Below are 23,429 nucleotides of genomic sequence, written 5' to 3' on the forward strand. Positions count from 1 at the left end.
TTCCACCTTAGTTGAGGTATCCATGGAAATGCACGGAATCATGTTGGTTTGTAGACTATTGTAACTATTGAGTCAAGATTTCTATTTTCTTTTAAGGACAAATTTAAGCTACTACAACTATTACTACTGCTAAAATTGAGATTCATAGAGAACTATACTTAAACGCTACCTGATAATTTAATAAATTCACAGATAAAGTAAGACAAAGTATATTGTTATTAAGGAAACCAAGATACTGTATAAGCAATATGTTATTTTAGTCAATAAAATTGAACAAAATCACAATGCAAAAAAAAATGTAAAAAGGTTTAAAAAGCATTGGAGAATATATGTCGCTTCTTCATTTTGTACTGCATTTTAGAAAATGTCCATTTTTAAAAACAGTTAACATACAAAACAGGTCTCAGTGTGTTTATTTGTTAGTGTGTACTGTGTGTATACAATATGAAGGAATGTATCAAACAAATAGGGAAATGTAACGAAACACTAACTTTATTACAAAACATAGCCAGATACATTTTCTGACTAATATCATAGAAAAATGAAAAACAATCCAGACCATCTTTCTGGTGTGACTGTTTTCTCTCAGGGTTGTGGATCCAGCATGACTTCGCAGGTGCGTCCCAGCTCTCCCAGTTTGACCCTGGCGTACTCTGCTCTGTTCAGGGCCATCTGACAGTCCTTCCTAGCTGAGTATGTGGAGCCTTCGTGGGGCTGGCCTGTGGCAACCTGCAGGGGAGAGAGAGAGAGAAGGCATTGTGTGAAAGGGAGAAATGTAAGTGTTCAGTTAGGTGAATGTGGGCCATTCTGACTAGCAGAATGCTACACTACCAGATGAATGTGGGCAGTTCTGACTAGCAGAATGCTACACTACCAGGTGAATGTGGGCCATTCTGACTAGCAGAATGCTACACTACCAGGTGAATGTGGGCAGTTCTGACTCGCAGAATGCTACACTACTAGATGAATGTGAAATATGCATAACTTTGATGCAGAAAGAATCTATGCTACTATTGTACTTAGAAAAGCCAATAGGCTATAGTGTAGTCACATAATTAGAGTCATATCTACACTGGCAAGTTACATTTCTATGTTTCAGTTCCCGGTGTGGCACACCAAGTGTGTGTGTGTCTGTGTGCAAGGCCACGCATGTTTGTGTCAGTCTGTGTGTCTGTCTCTTCTTTGTCCTACCTGTGTGAGGTATTTGATCTGTGAGCTGAGTTCAGTCTCCACTCTGCTGACTGAGCCAGTAAACTGACTAAGCTGTCTGTCCAGGAAACTGGCATTGTGCTTGTCTTTAGACAGCTCCAACACGATGTTACCTAGAGAAGATTAACACAGTAAACAGTATTAGGCATATATGTATTTACATACAGATACTGACGTTGTGTTTTTCTTTAACATCTCCAGGCGATGTTACCTGTAGGAGTCAGAATATGAGCACAGAAATCAACATTACCAAAGAGTAGTCTAGTCTACAGATATAGAGATAATAGAGCGAAAATGAATGCCTATTCCTTTGAGAGCTCTATTTCTAATAGAATAAATGTGTGGCTACCTACAGCTAACTAGTTATACGGAACATGACACAGGTATAGATAGCTCTGGTCCATCAAGCTGCACTGTGGATCTGAGCTAACCCACTGGGCACTGTGGATCAGAGCTAATCCACTGGGCAATGTGGATCAGAGCTAACCCACTGGGCACTGTGGATCTGAGCTAACCCACTGGGCACTGTGGATCAGAGCTAACCCACTGGGCACTGTGGATCTGAGCTAACCCACTGGGCACTGTGGATCAGAGCTAACCCACTGGGCACTGTGGATCAGAGCTAACCCACTGGGCAAAAACTAGTTCAATAAACGTCGTTTCCAAGTCATAAACAAATCCTTGTGATGATGTAGAATCAACGAGGAGAACGAATTAGATTTGCAAAGTCATGAACTTAAGGTAATTTCGTATTGTTTTAAACTTTTAACGTAAATCCAATTACACTGTGAAATGTTTTGTTGATTTCACTCAACCAGGTGTACCAGATGTAAATCAAAACCAGACGTTGAACTGACGTCTGTGCCCAGGTGGAATATATAGCTAGCTAGGTACGTGTTTCTTATTACAGAGTAGTTGAACAGTTGTTGCTGCCGGCAGGGATAACGTTAAACACTAAGTAACGGTAGCTACTAACCGGCGCACTGCAGAATCGTTGCAATTTGATTCTCAACCTCCTCCAAAGCTCTCAGTCGGTCATTCGCCATCACTTTCACTCACTGGGAGTAATACAATCAGATAAACGAATCTTCACAGAAACGGCTACGGCACAGTATCGTAGCTAACGGTTCGTTAACTCAATGCATTAATCCAAACTGCTGCCAAACTCATTCGTGTCAAAACCACACACTAAAGAAAGCGAACATCGTCAAAAGCCCTTCTTAGAAAGGGCGCATAGAAATAACGTCAACACATTAGGTGCGTAAATATTTCCGTCGTACAAGGATGACGTTGTAGCGTGGCGAAGTGGCAAGATGGCTGCAACAGCGGCTTGGATGCATGGCCCCGCCAATATGCGGTTAACCGAGGGTCTGTTGTCTGTTCTGAAAGAGCAGCGGCCCGAATATTTACCTGCACTTTTAGCAAATTACCGGGAGCATGGAGTGGTTTCGACTCAGGTAAAATTAGCCAGCTATTATTGGAAGTAGCCACGGATGGCAGCATCCCATCGGCGCCAGTCCGTAGCATCTGTTCCAATGCAATGGACTCGTGCTAGTCTTTGTTTTCCCGTTTACTGTTGTGTCATAGCTATATAGCGTGCTACATAGCTAACTATATTGAAGTTTTGCTTCTAAAATGTGTATAGTAGGGTCGATCGCCTGGTTCCTGTCTCTTACTTCTCGCTCCGCTTCTAACCCCCAGAGTTCGGCAGCAGTTGGTGGTCTCGTGGGACTCAGCAATGCCAAACTCGGAAACAGCAAAACCAGGTTTGAGGGCCTGTGTCTGCTGTCAGTGTTGGTCAAGGATAGTTCTAGCGATGTGTTCCAGCAACACTGTCTGTCTTGGTTAAGGTCCCTACAGCAGGTCATACAGGTAAGACACACATGTATGGACTGGAAACACCTGTAGACTTTCACCATAAACACACACCTATGGCAAACATCTGGGGTGTATTCATTACTTCTTGCAAAGGTAATTGTTTATTGTTTCAGAACCAAACGGATGCGAACAGCACAAACCTAATCAAATGAGGACCAACCTGAATATGTCCAATTTAAAACTCTAAATGTTTTGCAACAGAATCAGTATAATAAGTACACTCCTCGATTAAGAAATGCAGGTACTGTAACTAGTAACTACATCGGTCCAAAACATTCACAATGAGACAAATCAAACCTGCACAACACAAAGAAATAAAACGCCTCTTTCTCATCTGAAATCATGGGGATGTCAGAAAATTAGAAAACGTCAGAATTAGTCGCAGACTGTAGCAAAACGTTTTGCAACGGAAAGCGTCTACTCCAAATTTAAAAGGAATAGTTTCTATTGGACAAATTCGGGTAGGCTTCGTTTGGTTCCTAGAGTTTTCCTTTGAAAAATGTTTTGCTATGGTCTTCAACTCGAGGGCTAAATGTATTCCTTTTCACACTTTAAAATATTTTCTCTCAGTCCCAGGCCCCTCTCCCGTCCATCCAGCTAGCGGTGGGGGTTCTCCAGGACCTGCTCCAGTACTCCTCCCAGCTACCTGAGCTGGCCAGGGAGGTGGGCCTCAACTCTATCCTGGGGATCCTCACCTCCCTGCTAGGCCTCAAGTCTGAGGTAAGACTAACGCTTAAATTGGGCCAGTACACATTGGTACTGAGTTCTGGCACCTCCTAATTTTCAACAGCTCCAGTACCAGCAGTTCTTATGGAATATTGGCTGTAAAATATGATGAGTACCAACACTCAAAATGAGTACCTGCACCTATTTAATTCCACTTCAAGCACTGTAATTGCGTAGGCTGAAGGATACCATTTGAAACAAATTGTGATAGTGGCAAAGTCTGCAAGATTTTGTTGTAGAATGTTTGTAGAATGTTTCAGATTGTAGGTAGGACTGTTGCAGTGACTGTATTTCCGCCACACCGTCAGTCATGACCACAGTCAAATTCCAGGTGACTGTTGAGTCACGGTAATCTCCTCTTACGCACTCTGGACATGTGTTGGTAGTAGAGGTCGACCGTTTATGATTTTTCAACGCCGATACAGATTATTGGAGGACCAAAAAAAGCCAATACCGATTAATCAGAAGATTTTTAATAACTTTAAAAAATAAATGTAATAATGACAATTACAACAATACTGAATGAACACTTTTATTTTAACTTAATATAATACATCAAAATCAATTTAGCCTCAAATAAATAATGAAACATGTTCAATTTGGTTTAAATAATGCAAAAACAAAGTGTTGGAGAAGAAAGTAAAAGTGCAATATGTGCCATGTAAGAAAGCTAACGTTTAAGTTCCTTGCTCAGAACATTAGAACATATGAAAGCTGGTGGTTCCTTTTAACATGAGTCTTCAATATTCCCAGATAATACGTTTTAGGGTGTAGTTATTATAGGACTATTTCTCTCTATACTATTTGTATTTCATTAACCTTTGACTATTGGATGTACTTATAGGCACTTTAGTATTGCCAGTGTAACAGTATAGCTTCCGTCCCTCTCCTCGCCCCTACCTGGGCTCGAACCAGGAACACATCAAAAACAGCCACCCTCGATGCAGCATTATCCATTGCTCCACAAATGCCGCGGCCCCTGCAGAGCAAGGGGAACAACTACTTCAAGGTCTCAGAGCAAGTGCCGTCACCGATTGAAACTCTATTAGCTCGCACCCCGCTAACTAGCTAGCCATTTCACATCGGTTACACCAGCCTAATCTCGGGAGTTGATAGGCTTGAAGTCATAAACAGCTCAATGCTTGAAGCACAACGAAGAGCTGCTGGCAAACACACAAAAGTGCTGTTTGAATGAATGCTTACGAGCCTGCTGCTTCCTACCATCACTCAGTCAGACTGCTCTATCATGGACTTAATTATAACATAACACACAGAAATGAGCCTTAGGCCATTTATATGGTCAAAACCTGGAAATGATCATTTTGAAAACAAAACGTTTATTCTTTCAGTGAAATACGGATCTGTTCCGTATTTTATCTAACGGGTGGCATCCCCAAGTCTAAATATTGCTGTTACGTTGTACAACCTTCAATGTTATGTCATAATTATGTACAATTCTGGCAAATTAATTACGGTCTTTGTTAGGAAGAAATGGTCTTCACACAGTTTTCAATGAGCCAGGTGTCCCAAACTGCTGCATATACCCCGACTCTGCTTGCACTGAATGCAAGCGAAGTGACACAATTTCCCTAGTTAAAAGAAAGTAATGTTAGCAGGCAATGTTAACTAAATATGCAGGTTTAAAAATATATACTTGTATTGATTTTAAGGAAAGGCATTGATGTTTATGGTTAGTTACACATTGGTGCACAGCATTGCTTTTTTCGCTTATGAGCTTGTTAAATCATCACCCGATTGGAGAAGTAGGCTGTGATTTGATGAGAATTTAACAGGCACCGCATCGATTATAAGCAACGCAGGACACTCTAGATAAACTAGTAATATCATCAACCATTTGTAGTTAACTAGTGATTATGTTAAGGTTGATTGTTTTTTATAAGATAAGTTTAATGCTAGCTAGCACCTCACCGTGGCTTCTTGCAGCACTCGCGTAACAGGTAGTCAGCCTGCCACGCAGTCTCCTCGCAGAGTGCAATGTAAGGCGGGTGGTTAGAGCGTTGGACTAGTAACCGGAACGTTGCAAGATTGAATCCCCGAGCTGACAAGTTAAAAATCTGTTGTTCTGCCCCTGAACAAGGCAGTTAACCCACCGTTCCTAGGCCGTCATTGAAAATTAGAATGTGGTCTTAACTGACTTGCCTAGTTAAAATATAATTTGTATTTTTTTATAAATGTGTGTGTTCTTGTATGTGTTTATTTGACTGAGAGTGTGTGTATATGCATGTGTACAAACACCTGAATGGCATCAGCCTCAGGCAAACCGACATTAGTTGTAAAAACACTGCCACTTAGTGTCATTCAAATGCACTTTTTATTATGATTTATTAGACTTTTTAAAACATTTTTTATTTACTTTTATCTTTGACCATCATTCTCTCACACAAAGCAACTCCACTCCCACTTGTCTCCAATTCCACATACCAACCCTCAGCTTCCCTCAGCCCATCCCATCTATCTCTGCTGGCTACCCACTTCGGGTTTCTATGCAACACATCTTTCAACTATACTGTGATGTTTAATGTACAATTTCAATCTATCTAATCGAATAGAATCCACAGATTGCGAGTTGAAGATAAATACTTTTACTAAGAGTATTAGTATATTAGTAATTGACTGACCCGGTCTCTCCAGATCTCCTATTTCTAGGGCCAATTTTAGATCAATGCTATGCATTTTCAGCCATTCCTGAACCTGAGACCAGAAACGGGCTACCTGAGGGCAATACCAAAACAGATGGTCTATTGATTCTGTATCCTCAACAAAATCTGCAGAGCTTTGATGATTTTATGCCACAAATATTCAACATTTTGTTGGTGGCAAGAATTCTATATAATAATTTTAGCTGAAAAGCACGAAGTCTTGAATCTTGCGTTGTTTTATATATTTATGTACCATGGAATTGGTACCTCAAACATCTCTTCCCAACTATTTTTGCAATTTGTTTGGCACAGTTGTCAACATCCTGGTCCTCAAATGAAAATGGTATACAGACAGACCTGTTCCTCCTCCCGCTGCCACCTGCCTCCTCAAAGTATCATTTTCAATTAATCGAGAATGAGACATGGCAATCTGCACAAAGGCAAAAAGGCAATTTCTAAACAATGGATGAGCTTTTCTTATTAATCTACTTGAGAACCATTTAGGGTTCAAATAAACCTTTTGAATGAATGAAGCTTTGAGAGGTTTATAGTGCTTTTATATTTAATCATCTCAACCCACCAAATTCATATTCATTATATAGATTTTTGTCTGGTTTAGCGTCCCAGATAAAGCAAAATATTTGTTGCTGATATGATTTGAAAAATGAATCATCAGGAGTAGGCAGCACCATAAGTAAGTGAGTAAACTGAGATATGACTAAGGAGTTAATCAGGGCAAATTTTCCATCAATAGACAGGTATTTACCTCTCCATGGTTGCAGGATCTTGTCTATTTTACAAGTTTTCTATTGAAATTCATTGTGGAGAGCTTATTTATATATTTTGTGATATGAATACAGAGTATGTCTACTTCACCATCAGCCCATTTTATAGGTAAACTGCAGGGTAATGTAAAAGTTGTATTTTTTTAAGGATCCAATATGTAATATTGTACACTTATCATAATTAGATTTTAGTCCAGAAAGTCCAGAAAAGTTATCTAGATCTTCAATGAGACATTGCAGCTTGCGCACTTAATATAAAACTTGAGTTATCGGCATACATGGACACCTTTGTTTTTAAGCCTTGGCTTTCTAATCCTCTAATGTTGTTATTGGATCTGATTTCAATAGCTAGCATTTCGATGGCCATAATTAATAGATATGGTGACAGCGGACACCCTTGTTTAACTCCTCTTGACAATTCAAAACTCTCTGACAAGTAGCCGTTATTTACTATTTTACACCTGGGGTTGCTATACATTATTTTTACCCATTTTATAAGAGAATTACCGAACTTAAAAAAATCCTGGCATTTTTAAATAAAATCCTGTATTACTTTATCAAATGCCTTTTCAAAATCGCCTATAAATACCATTCCTGGCTTCGTATATGTTTCATGATGTTCTATTATTTCCAGTAGTTGTCATATATTATCTCCAATGTATCGTCCACGTAAAAACCTGTCTGATCAGGATGAACAATACCTGGTAAAACCCTTTTTAATTCTGAGTGCTATGCATTTTGCTAGTATTTTTGCATCACACCATTGAAGTGTAGGGGGCCTCCAGTTTTTTTAGACTGGGTCTTTATATTTGCCATCTGGGTCTTGTTTTAATAATAGAGCAATCAAACCTTCCTGCTGAGTACCTGACAAACTACCATTTCTATAGGAGTAGTTAAAACCATCTAACAATGGAGCTTTTAGTATATAAAAAAAATGCTTGATATACCTCTATCGGTATCCCATCAAGCCCTGGGGTTTTTCCAGACTGAAAGGTTTTAATAGCCTCAAGAAGTTCTTCCTCTGTAATTTGGCCTTCGCACTGATCTTTCTGTACATTTGTTAATTTTCAATTTTTAAAAATATTATTTGGAAAGAATTCCTTACCATAATCTTCATTCAGTGGGAAAGGATGAGGCGGAAAAGAGAACATCTGCCTAAAACAATTAGCTTCCTCTTTTAAAATATAATTCGGAGAGTCATAGATAACTCCGACTTCAGTAACGAGTTTCTGCAAATGATTTTTTGTTAGCGTTCCTGTATTGGAGATTCAGGAAGACTTTAGTGCATTTTTCTCCATATTCCATCCAGTTTGCTTTGTTTTTGAAATAGATTACATTAGATCGTTCTTGAACAAGTTCCTCAAGTTCTTTTTGTTTTTCCTCTAAATTATTTTGTATCTCTGTAGTATCCATCCACATGTTAGAGCTTTTGCATGCGTTTCCTTCTCCTCTCTCTCCTTCGTTCCTTTCTTGAGGATGCAGAGAGAGGGGCTGTCAGTAGTTTATTTAAATCTGTTTAGTTGTGAAAACGCACAATGTTTCTGGAACAGATTTCACCTGCTTTCCCAAATGAAGCACCGGGTAAGCACAGCAGTGTGGTTGCAGAGCCCATGATGTATAGAGTTTTGGTGAAACATCACCTGTCGCCCAGCAGTTGATGTGTGACGTGAAATACGTTTTCTTTTTAGCCTAGACATTTCTTTATGCAATGCCGTGTGAAAACAGAGTTTAGATGTTTTTCACTAACAAGAGAAGGATCCCCAGCTGCTAATATACACTTCTCAAAAAAATAAAGGGAACACTAAAATAACACATCCTAGATCTGAATGAATGAAATATTCTTATTAACTTTTTTCTTTACATAGTTGAATGTGCTGACAACAAAATCACACAACAATTATCAATGGAAATCAAATTTATCAACCCATGGAGGTCTGGATTTGGAGTCACACTCAAAATTAAAGTGGAAAACCACCCTACGGGCTGATCCAACTTTGATGTAATGTCCTTAAAACAAGTCAAAATGAGGCTCAGTAGTGTGTGTGGCCTCCACGTGCCTGTATGACCTCCCTACAACGCCTGGGCATGCTCCTGATGAGGTGGCGGATGGTCTCCTGAGGGATCTCCTCCCAGACCTGGACTAAAGCATCCGCCAACTCCTGGACCGTCTGTGGTGCAACGTGGCGTTGGTGGATGGAGCGAGACATGATGTCCCAGATGTGCTCAATTGGATTCAGGTCTGGGTAACGGGCGGGCCAGTCCATAGCATCAATGCCTTACTCTTGCAGGAACTGCTGACATACTCCAGCCACATGAGGTCTAGCATTGTCTTGCAGTAGGAGGAACCCAGGGCCAACCACACCAGCATATGGTCTCACAAGGGGTCTGAGGATCTCATCTCGGTACCTAATGGCAGTCAGGCTACCTCTGGCGAGCACATGGAGGCCTGTGCGGCCCCCCCAAAGAAATGCCACCCCACACCATGACTGACCCACCGCCAAACCGGTCATGCTGGAGGATGTTGCAGGCAGCAGAACGTTCTCCACGGCGTCTCCAGACTGTCACGTCTGTCACGTGCTCAGTGTGAACCTGCTTTCATCTGTGAAGAGCAGAGGGCGCAAGTGGCCAATCTTGGTGTTCTCTGGCAAATGCCAAACGTCCTGCACGGTGTTGGGCTGTAAGCACAACCCCCACCTGTGGACGTCGGACCCGCATACCACCCTTTTTTTTTTTTTACCTTTATTTAACCAGGCAAGTCAGTTAAGAACACATTCTTATTTTCAATGACGGCCTGGGAACAGTGGGTTAACTGCCTGTTCAGGGGCAGAACGACAGATTTGTACCTTGTCAGCTCGGGGGTTTGAACTCACAACCTTCCGGCTCCTAGTCCAACGCTCTAACCACTAGGCTACCCTGCCGCCCTCATGGGGTCTGTTTCTGACCGTTTGAGCAGACCTTTGCACATTTGTGGCCTGCTGGAGGTCATTTTGCAGGGCTCTGGCAGTGTTCCTCCTTGCACAAAGGCAGAGGTAGCGGTCCTGCTGCTGGGTTGTTGCCCTCCTACGGCCTCCTCCACGTCTCTTGATGTACTGGCCTTTCTCCTGGTAGCGCCTCCATGCTCTGGACACTACGCTGACAGACAACAAACCTTCTTGCCACATCTCACATTGATGTGCCATCCTGGATGAGCTGCACTACCTGAGCCACTTGTGTGGGTTGTAGACTCCGTCTCATGCTACCACTAGAGTGAAAGCACCGCCAGCATTCGAAAGTGACCAAAACATCAGCCGGGAAGCATAGGAACTGAGAAGTGGTCTGTGGTCCCCACCTGTAGAACCACTCCTTTATTGGGGGTGTCTTGCTAAATGCCTATAATTTCCACCTGTTGTCTGTTCCATTTGCACAACAGCATGTGAAATGTCTTGTCAGTGTTGCTTCCTAAGCTGACAGTTTGATTTCACAGAAGTGTGATTGACTTGGAGTTACATTGTGTTGTTTAAGTGTTCCCTTTATTTTTTTGAGCAGTGTATTTAAGGCATATTTTTCAGCTGCTCGCTATAAAACCAGAGTAGACTACCCGGTGTGACGCATTAAACTGCGGGAAAGCGGCCTCCATTCACTATTTTGCTGTTCACTACATGCATTGTTCCCCCCTGCCCTTTTCCTACCCATTTGATAATGGGCCATTCTAAATCTAAACAAATTTGACATATTAGTAAAGACGCAATTTAAATTGAGAATAGTCTAATGGGTGAAAATATGATCATTTGATGAGAGAACAGCTGTGCAGCCTGAGATGAGGAGCAGAGCGACCTCTTTTATTTCCATTCTTTATTTAGTCACTAGTCTATAGTCGCATCATGCAGCACACATATGGGTTTTTCTAAGGTTTGTATCAGTCACAACTAAAGTTGCCAAGGAACTCTAAACTTTTACGCTCAACATAGCCACCCGCTCCGGAATGGGAAAAATATCATTTATATTTTATTCTTCTTAATATAAATGAATGCCACAGGACTTATCAGCATATCTTGTCTGCTAAATGAACACGCCTACAGCCTATGGCAGGGAGCATAGCCAGATAACATACAGTAGGAAAACTCACATTCTGTTCTTCTGAAATAAATAACGTATTTCTTGTGATGTTTTAGAATAAATATATATTTCAAACTTTAAAAAAAAAATGTAGATGTTCCAAAGGTGTGCATCAGTGTATGTGTAGAGACCAGGAGATGCTAAATGTGTTTATGTTAATTAACGGTCAATTACCGTGATAGAGCAGTCATTAGCGTGACCATAACCTGGCTGGCGTTAGTTCATTACCGCCACACTCCTAATTGTAGTTACAGGTTGGAAAACACTTGTTTTTGTCTCTGCCAGTTTCACCTAGCGGCCATGGAGGGGATGACTGCATGTATGACCTTCTACCCCAGAGCCTGTGGCTCTCTGAGGGTGAGTAGTACACATCACACATTCATTAGATTACAAATGAGATGCTTGTCTTTTCGTGTTCTGTTTGTTTAGGAGACGCTGTGTTGTATTTCTGCCAACTGGTGTTCTTATGAAGACACCCTGAGGGGTATACGAATAAGCAGGATCAAGACAGCTAACTTGCTTAAATGTTAGGAAATAACTTTTTTGTAAGATCAGCTTATCTCGGGCATGGTCTAATTAACTCAACAACCAAAAACAGATATCCAAGTTTAGCTTTCTTAATAAACCCTAAAATCAGTAGTTATTTCTGGTTGTTTATCCAAGTTAGCAGCTAAATCATTGATCCTGCTTTGTTGTAGCCTTCATCAGAGTGGTATAAGGGCTGAAAGGCATTGGTATTAATACTTGTATCTCTATCTCAAATTATAAAATACATCTAACCAAATCTGCCCTACTATCCCCCAATGGAGGGCTCCATCTCTACTTATGGAATCTCAATCGTTTCCCGTTTCAAGTGTTTGGGAATAGATTCCATCCCTAGAACGCTCAAATCAATAAAATTCCACCTCAGTAAATGGACTAATATCCCGGTTGCTTTAACCAGCCGAATATCGATTGTTAAAATGAATATGAATATAAAATGAATATGTTACCAAGTCTGAATTTCTGTAGTTCAATGCTTCCCAAGTCCCCCTTCTGGCTGTTAGGATAACATCCCATAATGTGGTTTAAAATGTATATGACATATAAGCGAACCCGGATAAAAGTAACAAACTTGCAAAGAGGGAAATACGTTGGAGGACTAAACTTTAAATTGTATTTCCAGGCACTAGAATTTCTCTCCATCCTAAATTGGTTTAGACATTACTCTTCTGCCCCCTGGCTGAGTATAAAGAGAGCTCTGGTGTCTCTTATGGCCCTGGAAGAACTGGTCTCCAATGATGTTTCCCTTAAAACAATGTAAACTAAGCTTTGGTCCTATTATTGACCACATCATTTATATTGGGTGCAACATTTAAAAACAATAACACAATAATACCTTGCGATCTGGATGGTGGCCTTTTGGTCCAAATGTGGAATACGTACTCTTACCGATATCATGGACAGTGAGGGTTCGAGACATTTTAGGGATGGAGGCCCACTTCTTTTTATGTTTTATTTTCCTGTTTATACTGAATTTATTATTCAGCTTTATTTCTTAACCCTCTATTTTCTTATTTTGAGTGGCAGCTTACATGTTTTATAAACTTACCATTTTAAATGGATAAAATACCTGTAACCCCCCCCCCCCGAAAAAAAAACCAAATACACATTTGATCAAGTTTTTAAAAATCAACTTTCACTGCCCTTCCACTGCCGTGGAATTTCCTCTTCACTGACAATTAGTCTTCAACAGGACAAGCTGGGTGCCTGTTTCCTATCCAAAATGGACAGTGTCATCCCTGAAGTCCAAGAGGTGGCTTGTGAGTGTTATGGTCGTCTGCCTTGTCTGGGCGGAGTCTTGGAGAGAGGGGGAGGCGGGCGTAGAGCCGAGGGATGGACCAATCAGCTTCACTGCCTGCTGGCCTCGGCCAATGGCATGCTGGCACAGCTCTACCAGAGCACAGAGTCCGGTAAAAGAAAACTTCTATGAACTGAAATCTTGGAACAACATGGTGGTCTTAGACCATCCATGTCATGAGTATCTGATGTGATTCTCTCTCTCTCTTCTGTGGTCTAGAAGGGATGGTGCCGTATGAGGGGCCAGGTGTAGAGCTACCCTACCCTCCCCTGGACGACACTGACCCCCTCGTCCTCCTCCAGCTCCAACACAGATACAGAGGTGTCTGCCTGGCACTCAAACATACCCTCGGGTAGGTACACATAGTGTTTTAACACACTCAAACATACACACTCTGAACTTTATTTCTCTACCCTTCTATTTGAACCAAAAGGTCTCTTTTCCAAGTAAAAAAAAAAAGTACCATTTTGTTTATGTAAGTGATGAGTGTTTGACAGGGATTTGTTTCTCTCAGTGTGGACCCGGCCTCTGCAGTGCGTTTGCCTGTACCGCAGGTTCTCAACCTGGTCTGTCGCGCCCTGGCCGTCAGCTCCAAGAGCATAGTGAGTTGACTTCCAGAATGTACAAGAACTGAGCGACCGTGTAGTTGGTGTATGACCACTAGTGTATCTCTGTGTGTCTTGCCTTCCAGAATGTAACAGGTGATGGGTCTGTGCGACTGCTGGTGTTACCTTCCATACACAACCATACTGTAAAGGTTCTGCATGCTCTCATCACAGCGTAAGTACTCTACTGAAGGCAACCCAAATGCTAGCTGGGTCAAATCTGACAAGCTGTATCCCATCTAGTCAAAACCTGTCTGAAAACAAGGAAATGTGTTTTTGGTTGCCGAGGCAACGACCTCCATAATGCAGCAGAACACATCTGTTGTGCTCATGACAACTCCATTGCTGTCATTTTGTCGTCAAGCAATGAGTTGGCATGACAACACATACAGATCTGGTACTCGGGCTACCCCAGTGCTGGCTTTTAAAATAAAAGTGTTTTATTGGGTGTGTTTTATTCATTGGTGGACTGATGGACTTAGTGATTGATTTCTTCTTACTCCCTGCTGTATGTTCCTCAGTGTAGGCAGTGGGTTGGTGCAATACTCAAGTATGTTACAGAGACTGTTCTCTCAGACTCTGTCTGCCTGGACCCCTCTACCTGAAACCAATCTGGGACAACAGCGAGCATTCAGGTAACTTACAACGCATACATGCGCGCGCACACACACACACACACACACTTTTAAACTCTTTTAATTGGTTTCCTATGTGTTTCTACTTTGACCCATAGTGCAGTGCGAGTGTCCCTGTACCGAACCTTAGAACTCTGGGTCAAGGTGGGAGGAGCCTCAGCTGGTGTGCTGCAGGGAAGCCCCACCCACTCCGAGATCCTACTGGCCCACCTGCTGGGTGACATCACGCCGGGAGCGGACTCTGTCAGGGTGATAAGATCTGATTGGTTTATTGGAATGGCGAAAGCTTAGGATGGTCATTACTATGGCTCTGTCTGAAATTAAACCTATTCCCTATGTAGTGCACTGCTTCTGGTCAACATTATTCACTCACCCTCCTAATGCCTCACTGTCTGTCTAACGCCAACCTCCCTTCTTTTTATCCCCCTCCTTTCTTCTCTCTCCCCCTCCACTTCTCTCTCCCCCTCCACCTCATTCGCTCGTTCTCTCTCTCTCTCTCTCTCTCTCGCTCTCCACCCCTCAGCTCCGTGCGGGCCAGTCGACAGTGGCTGATCTGGTTTCCAGCAAGCCCTGCCCTAAAAGCCGGAAGCCTGGATTGGGTATGGGCAACGGGGGCGGAGCCTCTCTGCAGAGGAAAGGAGACTCGCTGGCCAATCAGGACACATGCGTGTCTGCACTCAGAGGTGAGGGGGCGGGGGTTTATCTCATGCAGTTAAACTTTTAGAGAAGTGTAAACTAAATAAATGATTTTGTTTGTCTTTTAATTGTATTTTTCTGAGTCATGTTGCCAGTGAATATTTGTAGCATTACAGACAATCACAGGTGAATGATATCTTGACTAGCCGTGCTGTGGTGAGAGTACAGGACCATTGACTCTCTCTCCTTTACAGCACTGAGACAGATCATACTGACCAGTGGAACTCTGCTGAAGGAAGACATACACAAGGTCAGTTCTGTGTGTGGTATTCTATAAACCTTCCCCATAGTGTTTATAATACTGTGTGTGTGGTATTCTTCTATAAACCTTCCCCATAGTGTTTATAATACTGTGTGTGTGGTATTCTTCTATAAACCTTCCCCATAGTGTTTATGATACTGTGTGTGTGGTATTCTTCTATAAACCTTCCCCATAGTGTTTATGATACTGTGTGTGTGTGGTATTCTTCTATAAACCTTCCCCATAGTGTTTATGATACTGTGTGTGTGTGTGTGGTATTCTATAAACCTTCCCCATAGTGTTTATGATACTGTGTGTGTGTGTGGTATTCTATAAACCTTCCCCATAGTGTTTATGATACTGTGTGTGTGGTATTCTTCTATAAACCTTCCCCATAGTGTTTATGATACTGTGTGTGTGTGTGTGGTATTCTTCTATAAACCTTCCCCATAGTGTTTATGATACTGTGTGTGTGTGTGTGGTATTCTTCTATAAACCTTCCCCATAGTGTTTATGATACTGTGTGTGTGTGTGTGTGTGGTATTCTTCTATAAACCTTCCCCATAGTGTTTATGATACTGTGTGTGTGTGTGTGGTATTCTTCTATAAACCTTCCCCATAGTGTTTATGATACTGTGTGTGTTAATGCCTTCTCTCTCTTCCCCCAGCGTCTCCACGATGTCGTCCTCCCGTTGTGTGTACGCCTGCAGCAGCAGCATGGGGGAGACTGTGGGGCTGGGGGTGTTAGTGGTCAATACGGTAGTGCCCTCCCTCGTAGGGAGCTGTACCGTCTGCTCCTAGCCCTGGTCTTAGTGCCCCCACCTCGATGGCCCCCACCCCTCACCTGTACGGTGTCCATACTCAGTCACGGACGCAGGGATAGGAGCCTGAAGGTAGGGGCAAATATGCATGCAGGCACTGCACAGGCAGGGACCCCCATCCCCCCCCCCCCCCCCCCCCCCCCACACACACACACTGGATGCAGCCTTTAGGTATGGAGGGAGAGTAGAAGGGTATGGAGGGAGGGAGGGGGAGTAGAAGGGTAGGTAGGTATGGAGGGAGGGAGGGAGGGAGAGTAGAAGCGTAGGGAGGGAGAGTAGAAGGGTTGGTATGTATGGAGGGAGAGAGAGTAGAAGGGTAGGTAGGTATGGTTGGAGGGAGGGAGGGAGAGTAGAAGCGTAGGTAGGGAGGGAGAGTAGAAGGGTTGGTATGTATGGAGGAAGGGAGGGAGAGTAGAAGGGTAGGTAGGTATGGAGGGAGGGAGGGAGAGTAGAAGGGTAGGTATGGAGGGAGGGAGAGTAGAAGGGTAGGTATGGAGGGAGGGAGGGAGGGAGAGTAGAAGGGTAGGTATGGAGGGAGGGAGGGAGAGTAGAAGGGTAGGTATGGAGGGAGGGAGAGTAGAAGGGTAGGTATGGAGGGAGGGAGGGAGAGTGGGTAGGTATGGAGGGAGGGAGAGTGGGTAGGTATGGAGGGAGGGAGGGAGAGTAGAAGGGTATGGAGGGAGGGAGGGAGAGTAGAAGGGTAGGTATGGAGGGAGGGAGAGTAGAAGGGTAGGTATGGAGGGAGGGAGGGAGAGTAGAAGGGGAGGGAGGGAGGGAGAGTAGAAGGGTAGGGAGGGAGGGAGGGAGGGAGAGTAGAAGGGGAGGGAGGGAGGGAGGGAGGGAGAGTAGAAGGGTAGGGAGGGAGGGAGGGAGGGAGAGTAGAAGGGTAGGGAGGGAGAGTAGAAGGGTAGGGAGGGAGGGAGGGAGGGAGAGTAGAAGGGTAGGGAGGGAGGGAGGGAGGGAGAGTAGAAGGGTAGGGAGGGAGGGAGGGAGGAGAGTAGAAGGGTAGGTATGGAGGGAGGGAGAGTAGAAGGGTAGAAGGGTAGGTATGGAGGGAGGGAGGAGGGAGAGTAGAAGGGTAGGTATGGAGGGAGGGAGGGAGGAGGGAGAGTAGAAGGGTATATGGAGGGAGGGAGGGAGAGTAGAAGGGTAGGTATGGAGGGAGGGAGAGTAGAAGGGTAGGTATGGAGGGAGGGAGGGAGAGTGGGTAGGTATGGAGGGAGGGAGAGTGGGTAGGTATGGAGGGAGGGAGGGAGAGTAGAAGGGTATGGAGGGAGGGAGGGAGGGAGAGTAGAAGGGTAGGTATGGAGGGAGGGAGAGTAGAAGGGTAGGTATGGAGGGAGGGAGGGAGAGTAGAAGGGTAGGTATGGAGGGAGGGAGGGAGAGTAGAAGGGTAGGTATGGAGGGAGGGAGGGAGAGTAGAAGGGTAGGTATGGGAGGGAGGGAGAGTAGAAGGGTATGGAGGGAGGGAGGGAGAGTAGAAGGGTATGGAGGGAGGGAGAGTAGAAGGGTATGGAGGGAGGGAGAGTAGAAGGGTATGGAGGGAGGGAGGGAGGGAGAGTAGAAGGGTATGGAGGGAGGGAGAGTAGAAGGGTATGGAGGGAGGGAGGGAGAGTAGAAGGGTATGGAGGGAGGGAGAGTAGAAGGGTAGGTATGGAGGGAGGGTGGGAGGGAGGGAGGGAGAGTAGAAGGGTAGGTATGGAGGGGGGGAGAGTAGAAGGGTGGGTAGGTAGGTATGGAGGGAGGGAGGGAGGGAGGGAGGGAGGGTAGAAGGGTAGGGAGGGAGGGGGAGAGTAGAAGGGTAGGGAGGTATGGAGGGAGGGAGAGTGAGTAGAAGGGTAGGTAGGTATGGAGGGAGGGAGAGAGAGTAGAAGGGTAGGTAGGTATGGAGGGGGGGAGAGAGAGTAGAAGGGTAGGTAGGTATGGAGGGAGGGAGAGTAGAAGGGTAGGAATGGAGGGAGGGAGAGTAGAAGGGTAGGAATGGAGGGAGGGAGAGAGAGTAGAAGGGTAGGTAGGTATGGAGGGGGGGAGAGAGAGTAGAAGGGTAGGTAGGTATGGAGGGAGGGAGAGTAGAAGGGTAGGTATGGAGGGAGGGAGAGTAGAAGGGTAGGTAGGTATGGAGGGAGGGAGGGAGAGTAGAAGGGTAGGTATGGAGGGAGGGAGGGAGAGTAGAAGGGTAGGTAGGTATGGAGGGAGGGAGGGAGAGTAGAAGGGTAGGTAGGTATGGAGGGAGGGAGAGTAGAAGGGTAGGTATGGAGGGAGAGAGAGTAGAAGGGTAGGTAGGTATGGAGGGAGAGAGAGTAGAAGGGTAGGTAGGTATGGAGGGGGGAGAGTAGAAGGGTAGGTAGGTATGGAGGGAGGGAGAGAGAGTAGAAGGGTAGGTAGGTATGGAGGGAGAGAGAGAGAGTAGATGGGTAGGTATGGAGGGAGTGAGAGTAGACGGGTAGGTAGGTATGGAGGGAGGGAGAGTAGAAGGGTAGGTAGGTATGGAGGGAGGGAGAGTAGAAGGGTAGGTAGGTATGGAGGGAGGGAGAGTAGAAGGGTAGGTAGGTATGGAGGGAGGGAGAGTAGAAGGGTAGGTATGGAGGGAGGGAGGGAGACGAGAAGGGTAGGTAGGTATGGAGGGAGGGAGGGAGACGAGAAGGGTAGGTAGGTATGGAGGGAGGGAGGGAGAGTAGAAGGGTAGGTAGGTATGGAGGGAGAGTAGAAGGGTAGGTATGGAGGGAGGGAGGGAGAGTAGAAGGGTAGGTAGGTATGGAGGGAGGGAGAGTAGAAGGGTAGGTAGGTATGGAGGGAGGGAGGGAGAGTAGAAGGGTAGGTATGGAGGGAGGGAGGGAGGGAGAGTAGAAGGGTAGGTAGGGAGGGAGGGAGGGAGAGTAGAAGGGTAGGTAGGTATGGAGGGAGGGAGAGTGAGTAGAAGGGTAGGTAGGTATGGAGGGAGGGAGAGTGAGTAGAAGGGTAGGTAGGTATGGAGGGAGGGAGAGTGAGTAGAAGGGTAGATATTGACTGGGCTAAATGTATGACTCTCACACACGACTCTGTCAACATGTTTTGTTTTGTTGGTCTGTGTTTAAGCAACCAAGTAAACATTTCTCCTGCCTCATCAATTACACTTGAAATACAAACATTCTAATATACACACACAACTACACCACACACACTAACTGGTATAACACACGCCCCATATTTATAAACTGGGTGGTTGTAGCCCTAAATGCTGATTGGCTGACAGCTGTGGTATATCAGACCGTAAACCATGGGTATGGCGAAACATTTATTTTTACTGCTCTAATTACGTTGGTAACCAATGGCAATAAGGCACCTCGGGGGTTTGTGGACCCCTTGACTTTTTCCTCATATTGTTACGTTACAGTCTTATTCTAAAATGGATTAAAAACAATTGTTTCCCCTCAATCTACACATAATACCCCATAATGAGGAATCATAAACAGGTTTTTATGTTTTTTTTTATGCCAATGTGTTAGTTTATTATTATCACATGTACATAAGTATTCAGACCCTTTACTCAGTACTCTGTTGAAGGACCTTTGGCAGTGATTACAGCCTTGAGTCTTCTTGGGTATGACGCTACAAGCTTGGCACACCTGTATTTGGGGAGTTTCTCCCATTCTTCTCTGCAGATCCTCTCAAGCTCGTGTCAGGTTGGATGGGGTGCGTTGCTGCCCATCCAACCTGTGCCTCGACATTCAGAGACTTGTCCCAAAGCCACTCATGCATTGTCTTGGCTGTGTGCTTAGGGTCATTGTCCTGTTGGAAGGTGAACCTTCACCTCAGTCAGGTCCTGAGCTCTTTGGAGTATGTTTTCATCAAGGATCTCTCTGTACTTTGCTCCGTTCCTCTTTGCCTCGATCCTGACTAGTCTCCTAGTCCCTGCCACTGGAAAACATCCCACAGCATGATGCCGCCACCACCATGCTTCACCGTAGGGATGGTGCCAGGTTTCCTCCAGACATGACACTTGGCATTCAGGCCAAAGAGTTCAATCTTGGTTTCATCAGACCAGAGAATATTGTTTCTCAGTCCTTTAGGTGCCTCCAAGAGGGCTGTCGTGTGCCTTTTACTGAGGAGTGGCTTCCATCTGGCCAGTCTACCATAAAGGCCTGATTGGTGGAGTGCTGCAGAGATGGTTGTCCTTCTGGAAGGTTCTCCCATCGCACAGAGGAACTCTAGAGCTCTGTGGTCGTTACCATTGTGTTCTTGGTCACCTCCCTGACCAAGGCCCTTCTACCACGATTGCTCAGTTTGGTCAGATCGCCAGCTCTAGGAAGAGTCTTGGTGGTTCCAAACTTCTTCCATTTTAGAATGATGGAGGCCACTGTGTTCTTGGGGACCTTCAATGCTGCAGAAATGTTTTGGTACACTTCCCTAGATCTGTGCCTCGACAGAATCCTGTCTCGGAGCTCTACGGACAATTCCTTCGACCTCATGGCTTGGTTTTTGCTCTGACGTGTACTGTCAACTGTGGGAACTTACAGTGGGGCAAAAAAGTGTTGTCAGCCACCAATTGTGCAAGTTCTCCCACTTAAAAAGATGAGAGAGGCCTGTAATTTTCATCATAGGTACACTTCAACTATGACAGACAAAATGAGAAAAGAAAATCACATTGTAGGATTTTTTATGAATTTATTTGCAAATTATGGTGGTAAATAAGTATTTGGTCAATAACAAAAGTTTATCTCAATACTTTGTTATATACCCTTTGTTGGCAATGACAAACGTTTTCTGTAAGTCTTCACAAGGTTTTCACACACTGTTGCTGGTATTTTGGCCCATTCCTTCATGCAGATCACCTCTAGAGCAGTGATGTTTTGGGGCTGTTGCTGGGCAACACGGACTTTCAATTCCCTCCAAAGATTGTCTATGGGGTTGAGATCTGGAGACTGGCTAGGCCACTCCAGGACCTTGAAATGCTTCTTACGAAGCCACTCCTTCGTTGCCTGGGCGGTGTGTTTGGGATCATTGTCATGCTGAAAGTCACAGCCACGTTTCATCTTCAATGCCCTTGCTGATGGAAGGAGGTTTTCATTCAAAATCTCACGATACATGGCCCCATTCATTCTTTCCTTTACACGGATCAGTCGTCCTGGTCCCTTTGCAGAAAAACAGCCCCAAAGCATGATGTTTCCACCCCCATGCTTCACAGTAGGTATGGTGTTCTTTGGATGCAACTCGGCATTCTTTGTCCTCCAAACACGACGAGTTGAGTTTTTACCAAAAAGTTATATTTTAGTTTCATCTGACCATATGACATTCTCCCAATCTTCTTCTGGATCATCCAAATGCTCTCTAGCAAACTTCAGACGGGCCTGGACATGTACTGGCTTAAGCAGGGGGACACGTCTGGCACTGCAGGATTTGAGTCCCTGGCGGCGTAGTGTGTTACTGATGGTAGGCTTTGTTACTTTGGTCCCAGCTCTCTGCAGGTCATTCACTAGGTCCCCCTGTGTGGTTCTGGGATTTTTGCTCACCGTGAGATCTTGCGTGGAGCCCCAAATTGAGGGAGATTATCAGTGGTCTTGTATGTCTTCAATTTCCTAATAATTGCTCCCACAGTTGATTTCTTCAAACCAAGCTGCTTACCTATTGCAGATTCAGTCTTCCCAGCCTGGTGCAGGTCTACAATTTTGTTTCTGGTGTCCATTGACAGCTCTTTGGTCTTGGCCATAGTGGAGTTTGGAGTGTGACTGTTTGAGGTTGTGGACAGGTGTCTTTTATACTGATAACAAGTCCAAACAGGTGCCATTAATACAGGTAACGAGTGGAGGACAGAGTAGCCTCTTAAAAAAGTTACAGGTCTGTGAGAGCCAGAAAAGTGTACATATGATGAAAATTACAGGCCTCTCATCTTTTTAAGTGGGAGAACTTGCACAATTGGTGGCTGACTAAATACTTTTTTGCCCCAATGTATATAGACAGGTGTGCCTTTCCAAATCATGTCCAATCAGTTTAATTTACCACAGGTGTACTCCAATCAAGTTGTAGAAACATCTCAAGGATGATCAATGAAAACAGGATGCACCTGAGTTTAATTTCGAGTCTCATAGCAAAGGGTCTGAATACTTATGTAAATAAGGTATTTGTTTGCAGTAAATACATAACCTGTTTTTACTTTGTCATTATAGGGTATTGTGTGTAGTAGATTGGTGAATTTTTTTTCTTCATTTAATTAATTTTTAGAATAAGGCTGTAACATAATGTAGAAAAAGTGAAGCGGTCAGAATACTTTACGAATGCACTATATTTAAAGGAAAACGCTACCCAAAAACTATCTTTTGGTATTTATTTAATTTGTCCACTGTTGATAAAGTCCCAAAAAATGTTTTGCAGTTCAGCAATCAGGTTTTGTCTTGAAAAAGGAAAACTGTCAGCAATCAAGTTAACTGTGAATAAAAGGACTGTTTGGGAGAGTCAACGAGAGTTTTGCGGTGTCATGTTACACTCAGGCTGTTGACTAGTTAGACAGGTTTAGAGATACTCTAGGAAAATGTGTATATATCGTAGGAGTATTCTCCACCTGTACGGTTATTTTCTCCTTTTTGTTAGCTCAGGCAAATGTTTGTCCATAGTGAAATGTACTGGAATAGTGACCTTTGGAATGCACTTGCTTACTGATCTTACTCTCCATCTGTGTCTCTGTTCTCCTCAGGTCTCCTCCTTCTGCACTGAGGCCCTGACCATATGCAACTCCCTTCTCCACCCCCGCACCCCATCCCTCTGCCTCCCCCTGCCCCCCCTCACCCTCAAACCCAGCCCTGCCACTTCCCTCCTCACCCCTTCCCAGGCCTCCAGCCTCACCCTCCCCACTCTCCTCGGAGGGCCCTTCCCAGGCCGACACTCACTCGGCCTAGGGCACACACTCCTAGGTTCCCTGGACAACCACCTGTCTCTGGTTCCTCCGGGGCTCTCTGGCCAGGGCTCTACCCCAGGAGACCTGCTCCTTTCCCCCCATCAGGGCGAGCTGGCAGGGCTGGGGCTCTCAGAGGGCCAGAGACCCGTCTTCATCCGTTACGACAAAGAGGAAGCGGAGGATGTGGAGATTTCACTGGAGAGTGACTCAGACGATAGTGTTGTCATCTTCCCACGGGGGATGCTGATGTTAGAGAACCAAGATGGCATCAGCACCGTGGCCACTCTCCCCGTGTCTTCCTTAGTACCAGGTGGGGTCACTCTCCCCGTACCCGGTCCAGGGGACGACCCAGGCGGTGACATCTCCCTCC

General features: G+C 44.6%; 2 protein-coding genes across 3 annotated transcripts in view; one reads left to right on the top strand and one right to left on the bottom strand.

Moving 5' to 3' along the window:
* LOC109882632 (mediator of RNA polymerase II transcription subunit 11) lies at positions 1–2,463 on the bottom strand. The gene is made up of 3 exons (XM_020474728.2): positions 2,186–2,463; positions 1,192–1,322; positions 1–729 (listed from the first exon to the last, which is right to left on the bottom strand). The coding sequence occupies exons 1-3, from the start codon at positions 2,253–2,255 to the stop codon at positions 586–588; spliced, it is 345 nt and encodes a 114-aa protein (XP_020330317.1). The 5' UTR covers positions 2,256–2,463; the 3' UTR covers positions 1–585.
* Positions 2,464–2,478: 15 nt separating this feature from the next.
* LOC109882635 (proline-, glutamic acid- and leucine-rich protein 1) overlaps positions 2,479–23,429 on the top strand; it is a 25,732-nt gene continuing 4,781 nt past the window's right edge. The window contains exons 1-14 of one of the 2 annotated variants that reach the window (XM_031791811.1): positions 2,479–2,666; positions 2,911–3,081; positions 3,658–3,807; positions 11,639–11,710; positions 13,089–13,305; positions 13,413–13,545; positions 13,708–13,795; positions 13,885–13,973; positions 14,320–14,433; positions 14,532–14,682; positions 14,957–15,116; positions 15,324–15,379; positions 16,039–16,263; positions 22,859–23,429. The exon at positions 22,859–23,429 is cut by the window's right edge and continues 269 nt beyond it. In XM_031791811.1, the coding sequence (XP_031647671.1) occupies positions 2,523–2,666; positions 2,911–3,081; positions 3,658–3,807; positions 11,639–11,710; positions 13,089–13,305; positions 13,413–13,545; positions 13,708–13,795; positions 13,885–13,973; positions 14,320–14,433; positions 14,532–14,682; positions 14,957–15,116; positions 15,324–15,379; positions 16,039–16,263; positions 22,859–23,429 (2,341 nt within the window). In that variant the 5' untranslated portion in view covers positions 2,479–2,522. The remainder of the gene's footprint in view (positions 2,667–2,910; positions 3,082–3,657; positions 3,808–11,638; positions 11,711–13,088; positions 13,306–13,412; positions 13,546–13,707; positions 13,796–13,884; positions 13,974–14,319; positions 14,434–14,531; positions 14,683–14,956; positions 15,117–15,323; positions 15,380–16,038; positions 16,264–22,858) is intronic. The other variant, XM_031791812.1, reaches the window with a different exon arrangement.

Source organism: Oncorhynchus kisutch, linkage group LG16 (assembly GCF_002021735.2).
Source record: "Oncorhynchus kisutch isolate 150728-3 linkage group LG16, Okis_V2, whole genome shotgun sequence".
In the NCBI taxonomy this organism is placed as follows: Eukaryota; Metazoa; Chordata; class Actinopteri; order Salmoniformes; family Salmonidae; genus Oncorhynchus; species Oncorhynchus kisutch.